The following is a 20,433-nucleotide window of genomic DNA, read 5'->3' as shown; positions in this document are numbered from 1 at the left end:
GTAACTCCGGACACCCCGCGGGACCTTTGTCGAGACTGAGAAGCCAGCATGGGCATGTTGCTGCTAACCAAACTCCACACTTCATCTGGGTCAGTTTTTCCACTGATGCCCGTGCTCTGTGCCAGGGTCCCGTCCGGGACCCTGTGTTTGGCGACCGTGTCTTCACAGCTCACCTCGTCTGCCCCCACCCCTCACGCTTCCCTCGTTTTTTGATGACTTAGTCAGTTCTGGGGAGTCACTGGCCAGGGACTCCGTACACTGTCCCTCGAGGTGCGATTGACGTTTTCCCGGGGCCGTGGGCTTGGGGAAGAATGCCACGGAGATTTCGTGCCCTTGTTATCAAGATACCAAAGGTTCGTGCTATCAACACGGCTGGTCACTGGTGACGTCACCGGCGATCACCTGGCCAGGCTCCTCCCTGGTACCTTTGTTTCTCCTTCCTACGCTCTGTTCTTGAGCGTGAGTCCAGCCCACGCTCAAGTGAAGAGAAAGAATGACCCCGGGTTTGGTGGCAGAATCTGAGTTCCTAGGAGCCATGAGAAGCCACCGGGCGATTTTAAGCAGAGGGGTGACGCTGCATCCACATTTCAGACGAGTATGCCAGCTGCCCTGAACCCACCAGAGGGGGCCCGCGATGGATTAGGGTCACATCCACTGGAGCAGCGGTCTGCGTGGAGGTGAGGGTGGCTTGCATTAGTGTAGGAGGGAAGGGGCTAGAAGGACAGGCAGGCGTGGCTCGAGAGACATTTAAGAGGTAGAGTGGCCAGGACTCGGTTACTCTTTGGTTGCAGAACAGGAATGGAGGGCAAGGAAGGTTCAAGGATGACTCCCAGAAACCAGGTTCACGGTTTCAGCAGCTGCTTGAACATCGACGAGGCTGAAGACAAAAGGACACAGTCACCAGGCAGGCAGATCTCCGAGGGCTCCCTAGCGGAGGCAGCCCCAGGGCTCTGGGGGGCAGGGGTATGCTGTTGTTCAAATGCCCCTGCTGAACTCCGGAGGCATTGTTCTCCTGCGTGTCCGTGGCTACTCTGGCGGGCTCCGTACGCTGGGTAGCACCCGTTGACCATAAGAGAGCCTCGTCTACCTAAGTAAAGCTTTGACCGTCTTCCTCGTTTACTCCACATCTCTGAGAATACGACAATTCAGCAGCCATACGCAGCATCCCCATCAAGGACTCTGTGAACGTATATGTACACGCAACACGAGGGACGGTGTTGGTTGGATCTCCGAATCTCCAGAGCTCTCTGTGGGCTTGTGGGGGAGCCCCGTGATACAGCCCTCGGCATCTGTGTGTCCCCAAGTCCCACCCTCGGGAGCCACATGGCATCCAAGGCAGAAATCAGTAGACTGAGAAGGGCATGTCAGACTCCACCACGGGCAAGAGGGTGCCTGGCACAGCAGGGATGAACTCAGGCGGTTCGCGGGGCAGGCGGGCTGTGGAAGGCCATGGGCGCCATCGTAAGAATGTTCTAAGGATTTCGGCTTTTCCTCGGAGCAAGGTGGAAACCACTGGAGAGTTTCGAGTGGAGAGGAACCATATATCATCTTACATTTTTCTCTTTTTCTTTTTATTGAAGTACAGTTAACACACAGTGTCACGTTAGTTTCAGGTGCACAACAGACTGATTCAACTTCTCCATCCGTTACAGGGCGTATCTACCATCTGTCACCGTGCAACACTGTTACAATGCCACTGACTATACTCTGCGTGCTGTACCTTTCGTCCTCATGGCTTATCCACTCAAGTTATCTTACATTGTTTTTTTAAACGTTTATTTAGGGGCGCCTGGGTGGCTCAGTCGGTTGAGCGTCCGACTTCAGCTCAGGGCGTGATCTCGCAGTCTGTGAGTTCGAGCCCTGCGTCGGGCTCTGTGCTGACAGCTCAGAGCCTGGAGCCTGTTTCGGATTCTGTGTCTCCCTCTCTCTGACCCTCCCCCGTTCGTGCTCTGTCTCTCTCTGTCTCAAAAATATAAATAAAGGTTAAAAAAATTTTTTAAGAAATAAATGTTCATTTATTTTTAACGAGGGGGACAGGGGCAGAGAGAGGGAGACACAGAATCCGAAGCAGGCTCTGGGCTGAGTTGTCAGCACAGAGCCCGACACGGGGCTCAAACCCAAGAACCATGAGATCACGACCGGAGCTGAAGTCAGACGCTTAATCGACCAGGCATCCCTTTTTAAAAAATTTTTTAATGTTTATTTATTTTGAGACGGGATGGGCTGAATGGGTGAGGGGCATTGAGGAGGGCACCCGTTGGGATGAGCGCTGGGTTCTAGTCCTGAATTCATTACTGCGCCGTATGCTGAGTAACTTGGATGCGAACTGTAAAAAATTAAGTAAATAAGTAGGTAAATAGCCACACGTGGCTACCAGCCGTCCAGAAAGGGTTTATTGTCAGGTCCCACGGAGTCACGGAGATCTGCAAAAAGTTTCCGGATCCGAACCAGCCATGACCAGTTCGAGCTGGGGCAGGTCTCCAGGGAGGCCGCGCATAGACGGGTGAGGGGCGCAGACCAGGGAGATCAGGACACCCGCCTGGCTGTCGAAGACTGACGTCACCGTCGGTGGGGAAGCCGGCCCCACCCCGCTGGCATTTGCACACAGTTCGCGCCTGTGAGCTTGTGAGCTTGGGAGCCTGTGAGCGGGATGGGGAAGGAAGCAGGCATCCGGGTGGGGCCGCGGGGTCAGGGGGAAGTGGTGCAGAACGCCGCCGCCCCAGGGCGGTAAGGGACCCGCCCAGCCCCCCCTGACTCCGTGCACCCAGGGACCTGCCCAGCCCCCACCCCGTGACCCCATGCACCGAGGGACCCGGGACCCGGCCACCCACCCCCATGACCCCGTGCACCCAGGGACCAGCCCAGCCCCCCGTGACCCCAAGGGACCCTTCGCCCCCGCGACCCCCTGCAAGGCGCAAGTTTCTTCCCGCTTCCCAGCCTGTTTCTAAGTGGGGATAGATAGTATCTAGTTCGGGGACCGCCTGACAATCAAAGGCCATCACTTCTCTGAAGTCCCTCGTGCGCCGGGAGCAAACAAGAGGCGGCCGTGGCCCCGGGGCCGCGGGGAACACGGTGCCTGGCCTCATGGGCGGCCCGTTCGGGAACCGATGCGCGTCCATCCGTGCGTTTTGTGAACAGTAGTCCCTGAGCCTTCAGGGGGCTGTGAGCCGGACTCTGAGACGCGAAGGCGCGGTTCCTGCCCTCCCGGAGCTGGCTGTCCGGTGGGAAACACCGAACTGAAACTCGCACAGATGTGAGGCTCTAATGGAGACAGTGGTGTTTTCAGAGGCTGTAGGGGGAGCCCGGTGGGGAGGGCGTCCCTAAAGCGGCCACCTCCCAGCGGAAGTCTGCAGGCCGGGTTAGCCTGGGCGGGACGAGGCAGAGGAGTGTCCTAAGCAGAGTCTGTGGCAGCAGGTGCCGGAAACAGGCCAGCGGAGCCACGGGAGCCACGGGCCACCACGCGGGGGGGGGGGGGGGGGGTGGTAAGGCAGATGAAGGGAGGGCCCCACGCTCGCAGGCCTGGTGGTGTCCACGGGCTGTCATGCACACCGACAGATCCTTCTAAGTGACCGAGGCAAAAATAATAGTGCTTCGTGATTGTATTGGGACTTAAACTGGTACCTGGGGTCATGCTTGTGTCTCTCCTTTTATTCTCCTGCGTGTGCACTGTTCACAATGAGCGTTCACCTTTTTCGGTTTTTTTCTTTTTTTCTTTTGCAAAAACCGGAGCTTTTTAACAATCAGCTACGTTATCATCTGCAGTAAAATGCACCTGTTTTAAGGGAGTGCCTCTGTGAATCCGGGACACGCTTCTCCCACCACAGCCAAGAGGCGGGACATCCTCATCACCCCAGACAGAGCTTTCCCGGCCGGCTCCCCCCGCCCCGCCCCGGCCACAGGCCACCTCTCACCTGCTTTCTGCCACCGGACACATCACATTTGTCTTTTCCGGTCTCGCGTGGACGACACTGGACCCCACGTACACTTTCGTGACTGGCTTCTCTGGCTCAACGCGTGCTGAGGGTGGTTCATCCCGTGGCGCCAGCCCACACCTGATCGTCGCTGGGGCTCGTCCCTTGCGCGGGCGTGCTGCAATTTGTGGAACACGTGGGTTGTGTCCGGGTCTCTCTGCCCTCGTGAATACAGCTGCCGTGAATCGTGGGGACATGTTCGGGGGCTTTTGAGCGGAGACCCAGGAGCCCAGCTGCCGCGCCCCGGGTCAGCGTGCGTTTCGCTTTACAAGAACCTGCCACGCGGTTCAAGAACCGCCAGCAGCGCGTGAGGGCATTCCCAAAGCCCGGTACCGGTGGTGGCCTTCGTGCGAGCCGTTCTGGAGGGTGTGCCGAGGTCTCCCGTGGTTTCACCTCGCCCTTCCCTGGTGGCCAGTGGTGTCTCACACCTTCTCCACGTGAACTGCCCGCCTGCCGTCTTCTGCCCATTTTTAAATTCAGTCGATGGTTGCGTTGTTCCTGAATTGTGTTTCGCACGTTCTGGACACGAGTCCTTTGTCAGTTACCAGTGTGACACGTGTTACCTCCCACTCTGTGGCTTGCTGTTTTGAAGATTGGGTTTTGTTTTTTTCTTCTTTGACAGCTTTGAGATAGAATTCTAAATCGTGTCTCTAGAGTATAATTTTTAGGTCCTTTTTTCTTTTCTGGCGCAGGCTTTTGTTGTTGTAGCTAAGAAATCTTGACCCCCTCCGAGGCTGTGATGACTTTCTCCGATGTCTCTTCCGGGATTTTTATGGTTTTAGCTTACTTTTCGGTCTACGACCTGTTCCACCTCCGTCTCTATGTGCGGTGTTCGCGAAGGGTAAGCCCTCCCCCTGTTATCTTAGTAATAAAACACACAGAGCTGCACTTTGAAAGACCAGGTCACAAACCAAGCCCGAAATGTCACTGATTCCCCGATGTTGCTCTGTTAACGAGATCGCTGTGGTATAAAGGTCAGGGTCTGTGGTCTCTTGTGCAAATGTATATTCCAGCTGGCAGGACTTGGACACACACTTCCTGTTATGTCCACTCGTGATGCCTCCTCCCTACACTTAGCTCTGATTCATGCCAACACACAGTAGGACCTCACGCACTGAGCAGGGGGCGGGGAGGCACCGAGGTGAGACGGGGTAGAAATGTTCCCATTCAGGGCAGACGCAAGGCCCAGGTACTTGGCTCTCAGATGGGCTTGGCTGAATACACCAAAGTCACTTCTGCAAGAAACGTTTCCCTGCTGACCTGCCCCAGTGTCGTATCCCCAGTGTTAAGAATCACAGGGGACTCGGGGCGCCTGGGGGGCTCAGTCGGTTGAGCATCTGAGTTCAGCTCAGGTCATGATCTCACGGTTCGTGGGTTCGAGTCCCACGTCAGGCTCTGTGCTGACAGCTTGGAGCCTGGAGCCCGCTTCTGATTCTGTGTCTCCCACTCTCTCTGCCCCTCCCCCGCTGGTGCTCTGTCTCTCTCCCTCTCTCTCTCTCTCTGTCTCTCTCTCAAAAACAAATAAACATAAAAGAATTAAAAAATTAAAACAAACATAAAAAAATTAAATGAAACATAAAAAATTAAACATAAAAAATTAAATGAAAAATTAAACATAAAAATTAAAATAAACATTAAAAAATTAAAATAAACATAAACAATTTAAATATAAAAAACATAAAAAAATTAAACACAAAAAAATAAAAATAAACATAAAAAAATTTTTAAAAAAAGAACCACAGGAGACTATTAACTACAGAAAACCAATGGACGGTCACCGGAGGAGAGGTGGGTGAGGGATAGGGGACAAGGGGGAGGAGATCAGGGAGAGCACTTACCAGGATGGGATGAGCTGATAGAAAGGCCAAGTCTACAGGTGTCTTGTTCTCTGTACAATGCATCAGCCATAGGAAGCAGTAAGACTGGGGCGGTGAGAGTGTGCGTGCGTGTGAAATCTGTGTGCAGGTGTGCAGAGTAGACCCCTACTTTAAGAGTGATTTCTGGGGCGCCTGGGTGGCTCGGTCGGCTGAGAGTCCGACTTCGGCTCAGGTCATGATCTCGCAGTTCGTGGGTTCGAGCCCTGCGTTGGGCTCTGTGCCTGCAGCCTGTTGGGATTCTGTGTCTCCCTCTCTCTCTGCCCCTCCCCTGCTCACACTCTGTCTCTCTCTTTCTCTCAAAAATAAATAAACATAAAAAAATTTTTGAAGGGTGATTTCTAAAGGGGTTTCTTCAAATCAGCCTTAAAAAAAAAAAAAAAAAAAAAAGAATCACAGAGGAAGCAAAGTGTGAATTAAGTGAAATCCCCTGTGGAAATGCACAGGGCCTGGGAGGGAGGCCCTGGTTTCTTGTCAGATCCGTCAGCTACTTCCTCGGAAACTCGAGCCCCGAGGGCCAGAGGACACGGAGGAAGACTGGAAGACTGGGAGGTTCTAGAACAGAGCCTGACGCTCCTGAACTGCAGTCAAATTTACTGACCTCGGAATTGGAATTCAGGGTCTAAGAAAAGACACAGTTGTGTGATTTATGACATTTGTTAAGAGGAAAGTTTGACAATGACTCAGCATGAGTCAGACCTAACTGTCTGCGTTCAGACTGCCCCGGAGCATCCTGGGTACCTCCCGCCGTGTCTGTCAACTCCGAGTGGCGGGCCAGGGAGCAGAGTCTGTGGGGAGGGCATCTGCGGAATCCCCTAAGTACCCAGGGTCACGGGGGCCACTGGGAGGCAGGATGTAGACCTCACCCCCACGCAGTCGGAGGAGCCACTTGGCGAATGACTTCTGGGTAACGGGCACCCCTTAAGAAAATCTGCCCCAGGGCAGAGGAGGCGCCCCCTTCCTGGCCCCCCACCCGCTTCCTTCAATCCCCGTCCCCTGCCTCCAGCTTTGCCCTTCTGCTCGACTCCCAGGCAGGACACAAATTACGTACTGAGACAAATACGGTTTATTTATCAAAATGAGAACAAAATCCCCGTAACTCTGCAAGATCGAGTTACATCACCAAAGTCGTCTGTCCAGTGGAGTAAGTGCCGGCAACACTTAGTGCAAGAGTCAAGACAGCCAGGCAGGTTTCACAATCCAGAGTGTTCTGTCCTTCTGGCCGCTCAGTAGTAGTTCTTCAGGAGAGACAATACCTTACAGATCTTTCCTGTAACTTCCAGAAAGGTCAGCCAGCCAGACTTGGGTTCGAACTTCCTTACAAAGCCGTTTTCCTGTTGGAGAATAAATTTCACATTTTAAAAACCAGGGGCGACAGTTTACTGGGATGGAGAGCAAAGGACCCCACTTAACAGGCAGCTCCTTGGTCACCTCTGCGCCCGCACTGGCGTCGCTCCGTCCACCGCATCACCGCCCCGCAGCCCTGCTCCGGGCCTCTCCGGGGCAGCGCTGACCAACAGAGGTACGGTGAGAGCCACAGAGGGAAGTTTAAGGTTCCACCGGCCACATTTTTTAATTTTTAATTTTTTATTTTCTGTTCAAGTTTACTTCTTTATTTTAAGAGACAGAGAGAGAGAGAGTGAGCAGGGGAAGGGCAGAGAGAGGGAAAGAGAGAATCTCAAGCAGGTTCCGCACTGTCGGCACAGAGTCCGATGTGGGGCTCGAACCCACAGATAGCAAGATGGTGACCTGAGCCAAAATCAAGAGTGGGGCACTCAACGGACTGAGCCACCCAGGTGCCCCTAGCCACACTTTTTACTTTTTTAGTTAAAATGTTGATTCATTTCAAATGTTTATTTATTTTTAAGAGAGAGACACAGACACAGAGCATGAGCATGGGAGGGGCAGAGAGAGAGGGAGACACAGACTCCGAAGCAGGCTCCAGGCTCCGAGCTGTCAGCACAGAGCCCGACGTGGGGCTCGGACCCATGAACAGTGAGATCATGACTTGAGCCCAAGTCGGACGCTCAACTGACTGAGCCCCCCAGAGGCCCCACCCCTCCCCCGCCACATCTTTTAAAGTAAGAGAAAATACGTAAAATTAATTTTAAAAATAGATTAAATTTATCTAAAATACTATGATTTCAGTATGTAATCAGTATGAAAATTCTTGAGATATTTTATATCTTTTGTACCAAAACTTTGCAATTTGACATGCGTTTTGTACTCACAACCCATCTGCACCGAGACCAGCCACGTTGTGAGTGTTCACGGCCATAGGTGCCTCGTGGCTACCATACTGGACGCACAGCTCTGGAGGAAGGTCTCATTTTTTCCCCTCTTTTTCAACTGTCTGGTGTTGCGATGTGCATGTATGTTTGTAAGCGGTACTGTGCAGAGTCAGGAGGACCCACAATAAAGCCAGTGTCAGTCGGTGCCTCTGAGCCTGTGACAAGGTGGTTTCCCGAGCACGGCCAGCGCACGGACGGCGGTCAAGGGGATTTTCCATCCGAAGGATTGCCCAAGAAAACCAGGATTCATTCTCTTTTTGATCGTGGTTTTAAAACAATAGATTGTGAAGTGCCCACTGTAATTTATGACCTATCATTACAGGGCATCCTTGCGGCAAAACACCTCTGAGATCGCCCAGCCTGACGCCCTCTGTTATCCTGACAAATGCGAAAAAAGTAAGCTACCTAAAGTTACTGACTTCCTAGCGCCTGGGCCCGTACGGGAACGCCGACGCTGTTCTTTCGTTCTGCAAGTGTCCAAACAATCACCCAAAGGATTAGAGAATTGCCGGAATGATTGTTTTAAATGCTCGTCTAGTGAACATTCGCTCTGCCTCCGGCAGGTTCCAGGTTCTGGAGTGACAACCGCCTGCTAGCAGCTCGGAGCCCAGGTGACTCCACTTTGGGGCTGGAAGAGACCTGTTATCCGGCGCCCGGGGCCTTTTCCCGAGCACGGCCAGCGCACAGACGGCGGTCAAGGGGATTTTCCCTCCGAAGGGTTGCCCAAGAAAGCCGGCTTCTGTCCCCATAGTGTCAAGTACAGAGTTGCAGAGTCATGCCCAGCACACGCTGTCACGGCCTAACGGAGGGAACAGGCTGCTCCTTCTCTCCCCTTCCTCCCCCTCCGCCTTTGCACACACACACGTTTCCCACGCGCCCTCACCGCCTCCCTTCCCAGGATCTTCGTAACCCTCAGCAACGAGGCACTCTCCAACGACCGCTTTTGCTAGGACAGTGGTCACTGTTTGGCACGTAGCATATCATCTGACATACACTCAACTTCTCAGCTAAAGAGCGTGAAAAGAAGGAATAACTGACAAATCCAGCTAGAAGATTAGAGGTTGGGGCGCTTGGGTGGCTCTGTCGGTCGAATGTCTGACTTGGGCTCAGGTCATGATCTCACGGTTCGTGGGTTCGAGCCCCGCGTCGGGCTCTGTGCTGACAGCTCAGAGCCTGGAACCTGCCTCAGATTCTGTGTCTTCCTCTCTCTCTGCCCCTCCTCTACTCGTGCTCTGTCTCTCTATCAACAATAAATAAGCATTAAAAAAAAAAAAGATTAGAGGTTTTTTAGCCATAAAAAGCTAAAATTAAAAGGAGGAGAAAATTCACAGTAGCTAAAACATGGAAGCAACACCAGCACCCCTCAGCTGAGGAATGGGTCACCGAAACGTGGTCTATACATACACCAGGATACTACTCAGCCTTAAAAAGGAAGGACGTTCTGACACCTGCCACAACGTGGATGAACCTTCAGGACACGAGGCTCAGTGAGCTAAGCAAGTCACGAGAAGACAAATACTGTTTAACCCCATCTACACAAAGTGGTCACAATAGTCAAACCCATAAAGACAGAAAGTAGGGTACTGGTTACCACGATCCGGGGTCGGGGGGTGCAGAGTCCTGGGGGTTGATCCTGGTGACGTCCCACAACAGTGCGACTATTTAATACTGTTGATGTGCACGCTTAGAAATGGTTAAGCCCGTACCTTTTACGTTACGTGTATTTTAACAGAATAATAATAATAAAAAAAAAACAGAAAAGAACTGACCAGGAAAATATTTACATTTATCATGAAAGGGCTCATTCAAGGGTAAGAGACTCATCATCGAGCCCCTAAGAGTTGAGAAGACAAGGGCTGTTGAAAGCAGAAACACGAATCACGCACAAGGGTGTGGGGGGAAATTCAACGTTACCGTCAGTTAAAGAATTCACATTGTAATACGGTCTTACTGATTTTTGGACCTGTTGAGTTGACCTTGTTATTTTGAGTCTTGTGAAATCCCCCAAATTATTTTTACTGGTCCTGCCCCCTGGCTGGTGGGGTTGTTGGGTCATCCCTCCATTGATAGAGCGCTTTCGGGAGGCAGTATCCATTCTGGGAGCAGTGCGATGGGCCATCCGTCATTAGACACCGATCAAGAGGCGGCCTGCTCAGCGATGGGGAGGAAAACCCACCCGGGGCCAGTCTTGAAGCATTGTTTCCAAGAAGGAAGACAACCCAAATGTCTAACAATTCGGAACTGGTAAAGTAATTGTGACGCATAGAATTGGGATATTCTGTAGACGTTACAAGTGTTGGTGTGCAATACATTAGGCAGGTGATCTCAAAGGAGAAAACTCACGTTCCTCAATCGTCATTGCACAGGACACGCGCACGCAGATGGTTACAGTGGCAGGAGAGAGGTTTCCTCTTTCAAAAACTTATTTCCAGTGACACTATTTGCATCTTAAAACCATTATATGAAACTAGAGAAACAGGGATTCGATATCTTGTCCGTAACGTGGGAATAAAGAAGGAGCGCACAGATCTGGTTCTTTCCAGGAATAGTTCATTAGATTCAGGTACCGTGGCTTCAGAAAAGCCTAAGCCATAAAATGACGTTCTGCATCAGTAATGCAAAGAACCCCAGATCCTCAGAATGTTTGACATCTAGGAAGACACCAACGTTATCCCCGCGTTTCCCTGGCGATTATTCACTACGTGTACTCATCCGACAAACGTTTACTGAGCTTCGGCCACATGCCAGGTGCTGTTTGAAGCACTGGAAACAAACTGGTGAACTAAACACGCAGGACCCCTGGCCTCACGAAGCTTGAGTTCTGGTCACAGAGAAAGACAAGGAACGGATAAGCAGTTACGAGGGAGTCAAGCCGGGTACAGGACAGAGCGGCGGTGGTGCCGTCAGAGACGGGACGGCTAGGGAAGACTCCCCGAGGAGGGCAACCGTGGCACGGACCCCTGGGAAGGGCAGCGGGGCCGATGCAGACCCCTGGTGATTCCAGGCAGCGGCCACAGCAAGTGCAAAGGCCCCGAGGGCGGAGTGTGATTGGCTTATCCAGGGAGGCTGGAGCTATGAAGCAAAGCAAAGACTCACAGGAAACGGGGTTGGTTGGGGACTTAGGGCCAGACCAGGTAGGGCTCTGACTACAGCAGTCAGAACGTTTATTTTATTTTTGCTCCCGGGCGAAGGCGCGTTTGGGAGGGTTCCGGTCAGGCCAGGACACGAGAGAATTCACGTCGTGGCTGCTGTGTGGGGAACAGACTAGCAGGGCAAGGATGCAAAACCGGTAAGAGGTTACGGCCGGCGTCAGAGGAAGGAGGACGCGTCCCGGATGGGCTGGGTGCATGACCGACCGACAGGACTGGCTTGTGCCCCGGACGTAGGGTGTGAGGGAGAGGGGTGGAGAGGGACGCCCCAGTTAGAGTGCGTTCCCGAAGGGCCCAAGGTGTGGGGGAGGGGGGCTAGAATTCCGTCTTTCTTTTCATTCAGTGGCTTTCAATCTCAAGTCAAAATTGGAGAGAAACATCAGGAGAACTTGGCCCCCAAATCTAACGAAGCAGAGGATGCGAGAGACCCATGGAGGTTCTGTCCCCTCGCTGCTTGTGCTTCACACCTCGGAAACGCCTCCGCCAGCCGGGCACCCAGCCACGCGGGCACAAGTCTCCGTGTGTCCTTCTGTTTGGCGCAAAAAGACCATCCTTCAGAGCGGGAAGATCAAAACCAACCGTAACCAAGCAAACAAAAACGGCTCGTCTCGCCCCTTCTGACTCTTGCGGTTGCTTGGGAAGTGCCAGTGCTGACTGTGCGTCCCCGTCTTGAAAGGGGCTTTCTTTCCGTGTTAGGGTGGTTTTCCGAATTACATAGTGAAGCCTCTTGAAATCTCCCGTGTGCCCTTCATAGCTGGTCCTAGCGATACGCTGGTCTTACCTTTTCCCTTCAGGGCATCTGGTTTCGATGGCGACTAATATCTAACCCTGGCTGGTATAACTTGGGAGGACTGAACCTGGTCAATCGGGGACGTTTGACGATACTACCGCTAACAATAACCCTAAACTTGTACTGAGTGCTTAAGCCAGGTGCTTCGTGTGTCACAGTAACTGATTTAATCGTCACGCCGGGTCCTGGGAGGAGGAAGCATTATTCTCCCCGTTCAGCAGACGAGGAAACAAGGTTCCGAGTAGTAGCCTGTGGACGTCCCACGGGCACTGAATGACCCCAGAAGCCAGCCCAGAACCGTGTGACCCACAGTCGGTGCTCACACTATCCAAGCGGCCGACATACTGCCTTCCTGACCCAAAGGTTTTCATAACGTGTCTAATCGTACTTGCGAAGTACTTAGATCATAGTAGTTCTCTGGTTGTGCGCTAACTGACCTTCTCATCTTTCGTGATGCACGCGCATTTCTCATTTGGAGCCGGTGACAAGCTTTCCGGACGGTCACGTCTGACCGATTTTCACGGATCGGGAAATCTCGACTGTAGCGCAGCCATCTGCCCCGAGATGAACCCTCACGAGTACGTTTACTCGTGTCAGCCCGCCGTGCTAACGTGTTCGGACTCAAATCCTGATTCCTCCACGCAACCCGTGTCTCGTGTGGGCCGAAAAGGAGCACGCTTTCAGGAGCGCGTCTGTCACGTCTACGAGTCAAGCTGTCCAGGAGTGAAAGTCCGGTGCTTCAAGCCTACCTACACCCAAGGACCCTGTGAAGGCTGAGTGTGTGCGTGGGCACGCGTGTGTATGTGTACGTCCACTCGGGAAGGCTTCATCCTGCCGCACGCACAATTACACCCAGGCCACCCCCTGAAAGATGAGTCCGCTTCCGGAGACTCTCAGAGACCATCCCATCGCCCGGCCAAGGGCTCCACGAGCTCACAAAACACTGCTAACTCGTTAGATTTCGAGTAACGTTCATCACAACGTATATGCTGCAGATACCGTGTGGGGTGCCCGGACACAGAGCCCGCAGAGAGCTGCGAACTGAATTCCTCTGCACCAGAGGAGTTTTGCTTTCGCTGGAAACCTCCGTGGCACGGTGGGAATTTCCACCCATCACCCACAGCTGAGAGGAAGAGAGCAAGACACACCCCGCCCCCACCCCCGCCATGCTTCCTCCAGCCCCGAGTCAGTCTGAGTCAGGGGGGGACCAAGTGCGGGATGCCCCATCATGACACCGGAAAGCCTTAAACAAGATGCAGGGGACATCCCGTAAAATGTGACTGCATCAAAATTTAGAACATTTGTAATAACCAGGGGCACCTGGCCGGCTTAGTCGGTGGAGCGTGCGACTCTTGATCTCAGGGTTGTGAGTTCGAGCCCCACGTTGGGTGTAGAGATTACTTAAAAATAAAATTGTTAAATAAATAAATAAATAAATAAATAAAACATAATAACCAAAGACAGCAATAATTTTCTTTAGAAAGAGAGAGAGAGAGAGAGAGGGCACAAGTGAGGGGCAGAGAAGAAAGAGAGAATCCCAGGAGGGGCAGAGAAAGAGAGAGAGAGAGAGAAAGAGAGAGAGAGAGAGAGAGAGAGAGAATGAGTGGGGGTGGGGCAGAGAGAGAGGGAGACACAGAATCCAAAGCAGGCTCCGGGCTCTAAACTGTCAGCACAGAGCTGGACGCGGGGCTCGAACTCACGAACAGCGAGGCCATGCCCAGAGCTGAAGTCGGTTGCTCAACCAACTGAGCCACCCAGGTGTCCCTGATTACATTTTCTTAACCCAGTGGATTGGGGAGATTAGGACAGGCTGCCGCGACCGAACACGGGTCAGCTGGTTGGGGGGGGGGGCTTAGCGGAGCCCCCCTGGAGGGCATGGATCAAGTACGTCAAAAAAATGCACATGTACCAGGACCCGGCAATTCGATATTCCACAAGGGAGTGCATGGATACAGATTCTGTGATGTATTGTTGCGATCGCAAACTGGAAATAACTGAAATATCCATCAGCCAGAGACGGCCAGACGTTCAACAGCATTTACATACAACAGCATAGGTGTAGGGCTCTTTTTTTTTTTTTTCTGTAGTATTCTTTAAAATAATATTTTAAAGGCCCTTGGGTGAAAAATAAACCCGGAATAAGTACCACGTAGTATTTATATGTATAAAAATTTTTTACAAAAAAGTAGTGTGTGTATTTTCTGTAGAGTTATTCAATAGGCAAGATTTGCGTGTAAAATAATTGCTAATAATGCATATCTCCCCTCTGGGGAGAGGAGAGGGCTAGGCCGGGGGGTTGGAAAGAGGATCCGTGGAGCCTAAGTAGTTTCAGAAAGTCAGTTGTTAAGGAGCACCCGGGTGGCTCCGTCGGTTGGGCGTCCGACTTCGGCTCAGGTCGTGATCTCGCGGCTCATGAGTTCGAGCCCCGCGTCGGGCTCTGTGCCGACAGCCCCGAGCCTGGAACCTGCTTCGGATTCTGTGTCTCCCTCTCTCTGTGCCCCTCCTCTGCTTGTTCCCTCTCTCTGTCTCTCTTTCCCTCTCTCAAAAATAAATAAAAATTAAAAAAATAAAGTTTAAAAAATAAGTCAGTGTTAAGGGTACTGGGGTAAAAAGACAAGCATGAACATCCAGCCATGGAAAGCCCCTTATCAGTGCCTTCTAACAGAGCCCCTCCACCCCCCAGTCTGGGCTTTCCGAGGCTTTGATAATAAAGTGAATTGTTATGTGGAAATTCTTCTATGAAGCTTCTTGCTGGTGGTATGGCACGTTATTATTATTATTTTTAGTCAACAGGCTTTAACAGCCAGAATTTGTTATGTTGGAAAGTTGAAAAAAAAAGAAGAAAAGAAAATCAGTTTGTGAACAATGAACTTGCAAAAACGTACCCGTCTTTTGCAAAATAGTAAACACCCAAGTACAACAGCATCTGATTCCACCTCCTTCTGTGCTGATTGTGCGTTGTCATGACAGCCTGGCCATAGCCAAGTCCTCCGCCGGGCACTGCGCCTCTGACAGGTGCCCTGGGGAGACGCTCTCGCGCTCCCAAATCTTACCCCCACTCGTAAGGCCTTTAGGAGTCAAAGCTGGAACCGCATGTGTTCTCCAGCTAGAAAGTTCTAGGATTCACTGGAAAGGAGCCAGAAATGTCTTCTTATTATAAAATGAGAAGCTTCAGGGGCACCTGGGCGGCCCGGTCAGTTAGGCGTCCACCTTTCATGAGATCGAGCCCCGAGCGGGGCTCTGACTGACAGCACAGAGCCTGCTTGGGATTCTGTCTCCTCTTCTCTCTCTGCCCCCCCCCACCAAAATAAATAAATAAGCTTTTTAATGAAAACAAGAACCTTTAAAAAGAAACCACCTGAAGAAAACAGTAGTTTTTTTTTAACCGGGGAGAAACTGTCAATTCCTAGTTCAAAGGTAAGAACAACGAGAAATATCCCACGGCACATACCCAGCCTCCGTTTTGCCGGATCCATTCTCCCGTGTGTTTCGTGATGAACTCGGCGACAAAGTAGGAAACCTTAAACGCATCTGCGTCTGGGACGATCCGCTCCTGGAGAAGCTTCTTGATGAGGATGCCCTCAAACGCAAATATAGTCACAATCCTGCCCCAGTTAATGATGCCGTCTTCAAATTCCTTTTCCATCACTTGGTGGAATATCGTCCTGGCCGTGTCTACCGACACCACGTGGAACTTGTCCAGGCACGGCTTCAACTTCTTCTCGACCTCCCCCTGGACCGAGAAGGCCACGTCTTGTAGCACTTGGGATACTCTGCTTGGGTGGGACCCGGGCTGGGGCCCCTGCAGAACGTGCTCCGTATAGTCCCGGGCCAGCGTGAGAACGTACCCAAACTCGCCGTCGGCCATCCTCTGCCCGCTGCGCAGCCCCGTCTGGAGCCTGCTCTCGGGGAGGCGGCGAGGTGACGGCAGGTGAAGGCTCGCGGCCCCCGGCGGGGTGTGACGCACGGCGACGCGTGGAGGCTGGGGAAATTTCCTTTTGCATCACCGGGCGGTATCCTTCCTCCCCGTCACTCGGCCTGGGCCGGGTGTGAAAGAGAAAGTTGACAGTGCGAAGCAGGAAAACGGTTCAGCGAGAGCCCACTTCCTCAAACCGTGAGCGGTGGATGCAGGCGCTCAAATGTCTCCTGTGGGAGGATGCGGAGAAGCCGGAGCGCTCCCACGCGGCTGGTGGGCAGGCGGGGCCTGGGCCGTTCCTCGGAGGGTTGCGCGTGGGATTGCCAGACGGCTCAGCAGCTCCACTGCGGAGCTCGGCCCTGGTCTGAAAACGGGAGCCCACACCCCCGCACGCCACCTTCACCGCAGCGCCGGGGACGGCGACCGGCTCGATTCCACAGTGCGAACGGTCACCGCCGGATAAACGGGTAAGCGGCGGAACGTCACTCAGCCACGAGAGGAACGAGGTAGCGAGCTGGGCTGCGACAGGGACGGGGCTCCGACACACCACGGGGCCAAGGCAAGCAAGCCAGGTAGGCGCCGTGCCGTGATTCCATTCGGTATGGGCCGCCCGGGACAAGCGGACCCGTGGGGACGGCGGACCGGGGGCCGCCAGGGGCCAAGGCGGGGGCTACTCCTTTCTGGGAACAGGGTGGGATTTGTGACAAGACGTTGGGGAGCCACAAGGTGGTCGCACGGCACCGTCAGTATACTGCGCACGGCCTCCCTGTCCGCTGGTAAACGGGTCGTTTCACACGAAGTGAATGCCACCCACAGAGAAGTGTCCCACACAGCCACCCAGCGGCTGCCGCGGGTTCGTGAAGATCTGGGAGGGAACTTCCGTCCGAAGCAGACAAAACAGGGGCCTCTGGAGCGAGGCTCTGGCGGCTCGCCCTCGCCCCCTGGGACTTGAGCACGGGTGACATGGGCGGGCGGCACCCCCTCGGTCTTCCCCCCGGCCAGACACACAGCAGAGTCCTGCTCGCACCGCGTTCTGAAATCAGGTAAATTATCCCACGTCTGAATCAGAAACCGCGGGACCAGACGGGGCTCTAGACTTATGCGCACACCGGTCCCCGGCTCCGGCCTCGCCCCGCCGCCTCCCTCCTTGCCCACCGCGGGCCCTGCATCCCTATGATGGGACGGGAAGGGACGGGGAGGGCAGGCTGGCATCGGGGCGGAGGTGGGACAAGGCGGGAAGCCCGGTCGGCCGGCGCTGTGCGAACACGGCCCCTTCCCTCTCCCCGCACCTGCCCCTGCACCGAGGAGACGCAGCTTCCCCGCAAGGACGAAGCTGGGCAAGTGCGCAGCGGGACGTGAAGGGCACCCCTATCACCGTCTGGAGCTCGGGCAGCGGCCTGGGGACCTGGGGCCGGGCTTGGCCAAGTGTCTGGCTGAAAGGAGTGTCGGGGACCGAGGGCGGATTTCAAGTCTCCTCAGCAGAGCGCACGGTGGTTCAGGTGTTTGGGGGTCACCCCGTCCCCGGCCGGCCGTGCTGCCAGCAGGCAGGAGCCGTGGGGGTTGAAAGAGAGAGCGCAGGCAACACGGGGTCCCTGGAGAAGCAGAGTTCACTTTCCATCCACTTGTGGAGTGACCGCGTGCCTTTCCGTCAGTTTCCATGAACCACTACAAACCGGGGAAAATTCATGCTGACTTGTATTTCACGCGGGGACTGAAGGGGATGGTGACGGGGCTCGAGGTGGCCGTGAAGGGGCACCTGTCGGGCCTCCTCCTTCAGGAACGTGATGGCATCGGCCCCGCGGCTGCGTCCCGAGTCCCCCCGGCAGCAGGTACATCTGCCCCATAGGCCCCTCTGTCAATGCTCTCAGACTGCACTGCGGGCGAGGGTCTCCCGGCCAACCTCCCTCCTCCTCCCGGCCTCTCCAGCCTCCCCGCTCCTGCCTCCTGCACAGGGTGTCCCCGCAAATCTGAACGTCACACGCCCTGATCCTGGAGTCCTGGGGTGACAGGGGACCCGCACGGAACGGAGGAGCGTGTCCCCGGGAAGGTCCTCCCCTGCCCTCACCACTGCGTCCACTCACCCACGGAGCAGAAGCCAGGAGCAGCAGCCTTCTCCCCTCCGGACGCCGCTGGGCGTCATGAGAACCTCCGAAGGGATGGGGCGTGTTAGGGACCTGAGACTGCCCCTCATACTCCCACGGTCGCGAGTATTTCCGGAAAAGCAGTGTAAGCGTGTGCTGTAAGAACCCCAGTTAGGCATTGCAAGGCCAGGGCTCACTTTCTCTCTCGCGCCAGTGCCCCAGCCGCACCCGGGAGGCGCGCAGTCGGTCTTCGGCGAATAAATGAAGGGCATTTATATCGCCCCGGGGGCCAGCCGAATTTAGGGCTCCATCTGCCCGATCTGCATCCACAAAGGTGTTGCCGTAAAGGCTCTTAAAAATTGCAGCGTGTTTACTTTATTTCAGAGTTTCCAGGCAAGAACAGGTGGGAGAGAGAAAGACAGAATCCCTACCAAAGAGAATGACTTCTTGTTTTGGAAAGTGCAGGGGGACCGAGGTGGGTGGGCTGGCAGGGTCAGGGACGAGCAGCTGGCCCCGGACTAGGTGCAGACACAGAGGACGGTGACCTCTCTCAATGCCACCCCAGTCCGGGTCTGCACTTACCGGGGGCCAGCGCACAGTCCCCTGAGGCGCTCTGTCCGCACGCAGAATCTTGTATGAAATTGGGGGTCTGCTCGGAGCACGCTGAGGGAGTCGGCCAGAATGAGTGGGGCCCAGTTATTCCACAAGCATCCACGCACCGTGTTAGGTGCTACAGACCAAGACTTCTGCCCGGAGGGAGTTTTTGGTGCAGGACAAAGTAGGCGAGGGTGGAGGCCGCGAAAGGCGCAGCGGGAGGAAATAGTCAGAGGAAGCCCCTTCCTGGAGCCCACCCTAAGGCAGGAGGCAGGTTTGTGGACACACAACGAGGACAAGGTTCTGGAAACGCACCTGTGTCCCACTGATCTGCTGTGGGCCCAGGGGCGGATGGCCGGAGGGAAATGACAGGTGGCTTCCTACATCTGTCCGCACCGCACAAGCGTCCGTGGCCTGACCAAGGCCTTCTCTGTACACGTCTTGTCCGGAAGCTTCCACCGGAGAAGCATGGCACCTTGGCTCCGGCCGAGGGAAGTATTAGTGTTTGAGAACAGCAATCGGAAGAGCGTGAGCCACCTTAACAACCAACCACCTCTTCCGTTTGCAAAGCACATTGGGCTGTGGGAGTGCAATTGTTGCCACATCCCTGCACGGGAACTGCCTCTATCTCTCTGCTGTGTTTACCTACGTGGCCGTATCTCCACAAGCGGGTTCCAGCCCATCCGCTGCTTCCCAGGCCAGACCCCAGATCTTGGGGGCCTGAACGAGTGTGAAAGCCGGGCTGGCTGCAGCCTCAGGGTCTGTCCGTGCGGTCTCTCCAGCATGGCGACCTCAGAGGGCTCACACGTGTCTCGAGGCGGCTCAGGGGCTCCAGTGACAGGTGCGGGATGTGACGGGCCGTTCGTCACCCAGCCGAGAGCTCAGAGGCACCATTTCTGTCCTACGGGATGGGTAGTCACGAGCCCACACCGATTCAAGGAGAGGAAACGCAGGCCACTTTTACTGCTAAGAGGAGTGTCAGAGGACGGGCACGATGTGGGCCGCACGTGCAAGATCACGGACACACATGGTCCCACACGGACGTACACGGTGGCACAGTGTAGTCGGCGTGGCCCTCACAGCAGCCTGGCAGAGAGGAAACTGACCTGGGAGGGATCCAGGAGGCAGTCCGGAGCCACCCTGCCCAGCCCCGCTCCCACCAGGCCACCGCAGGGCTGCGAACCCCCTGGGTCCCAACCCCCTGGAGACAAGGCGGCCTGGATCTCATGCCTCCCACCGTGTCATCAGCCCCCTCCTGTTCCGGCGGGGTTCGATGGGGGGCAGGAGGGAAGAGCCCTGAGGTGATCCTGGCTGGCGAGTGGCCCGGAGAACCAAGCTCCAGGACAGGGCCCCAGTGCGTGACCTCAGGCACAGGCTGCTGAGGTCGACTTCTCTTTTCCCCAAAGGCGGAACCTGTGGGGGAAACTGCTGGGGTTTTGGCTGCTCCAGGAGGTGGCTCGGGGGAGCCCCCAGCCCTGGCTTACTCTTAGCGCCGGAGTGAGTCAAGCTGTGTCCCTTTCCTGAGGCCATGGCTGGAGCTGACTCTCCAGAGACCACTGGTCTTCAACACAAGGGCAGGGGCATGTGCACCGTAGGACATCTATCTGCCTCCGTCCGTCTGCTGGGGCCACGCCTCAACCATCAGAAAACAACAAAGGCCAGTCTGCTCCCAGTCAAGAAAAGCCACTGTCCTCGGGCGCCTGGGGGCTCCGTCAGTTGAGCGTCTGCCTTCGGCTCAGGTCATGATCTCGTGGTCTGTGAGTTCGA

The 20,433-nt window shown here is 54.6% G+C and overlaps 1 protein-coding gene across 5 annotated transcripts in view; it reads right to left on the bottom strand.

Annotated features, from left to right (window-relative positions):
- Positions 1–6,893: 6,893 nt before the first annotated feature.
- BCL2A1 (BCL2 related protein A1) overlaps positions 6,894–20,433 on the bottom strand; it is a 60,309-nt gene continuing 46,769 nt past the window's right edge. For 4 of the 5 annotated variants that reach the window (XR_007149602.1, XR_007149598.1, XR_007149599.1 and 1 more), the window contains one exon: positions 6,894–7,179. Coding sequence is in view for 2 of the 5 variants with exons in the window: in XM_047846656.1 (XP_047702612.1) it covers positions 7,072–7,179 (108 nt within the window). In the remaining 3 variants the exon portion in view is untranslated. Of the gene's footprint in view, positions 7,180–15,526; positions 16,064–20,433 lie in introns of those variants that run through there. The other variant, XM_047846657.1, reaches the window with a different exon arrangement.

This window comes from Prionailurus viverrinus, unplaced genomic scaffold, assembly GCF_022837055.1.
Source record: "Prionailurus viverrinus isolate Anna unplaced genomic scaffold, UM_Priviv_1.0 scaffold_40, whole genome shotgun sequence".
NCBI classification, from domain to species: Eukaryota; Metazoa; Chordata; class Mammalia; order Carnivora; family Felidae; genus Prionailurus; species Prionailurus viverrinus.
Note: the sequence above shows the minus strand (reverse complement) of the source record. Positions and strands in the feature narration are given on the sequence as shown.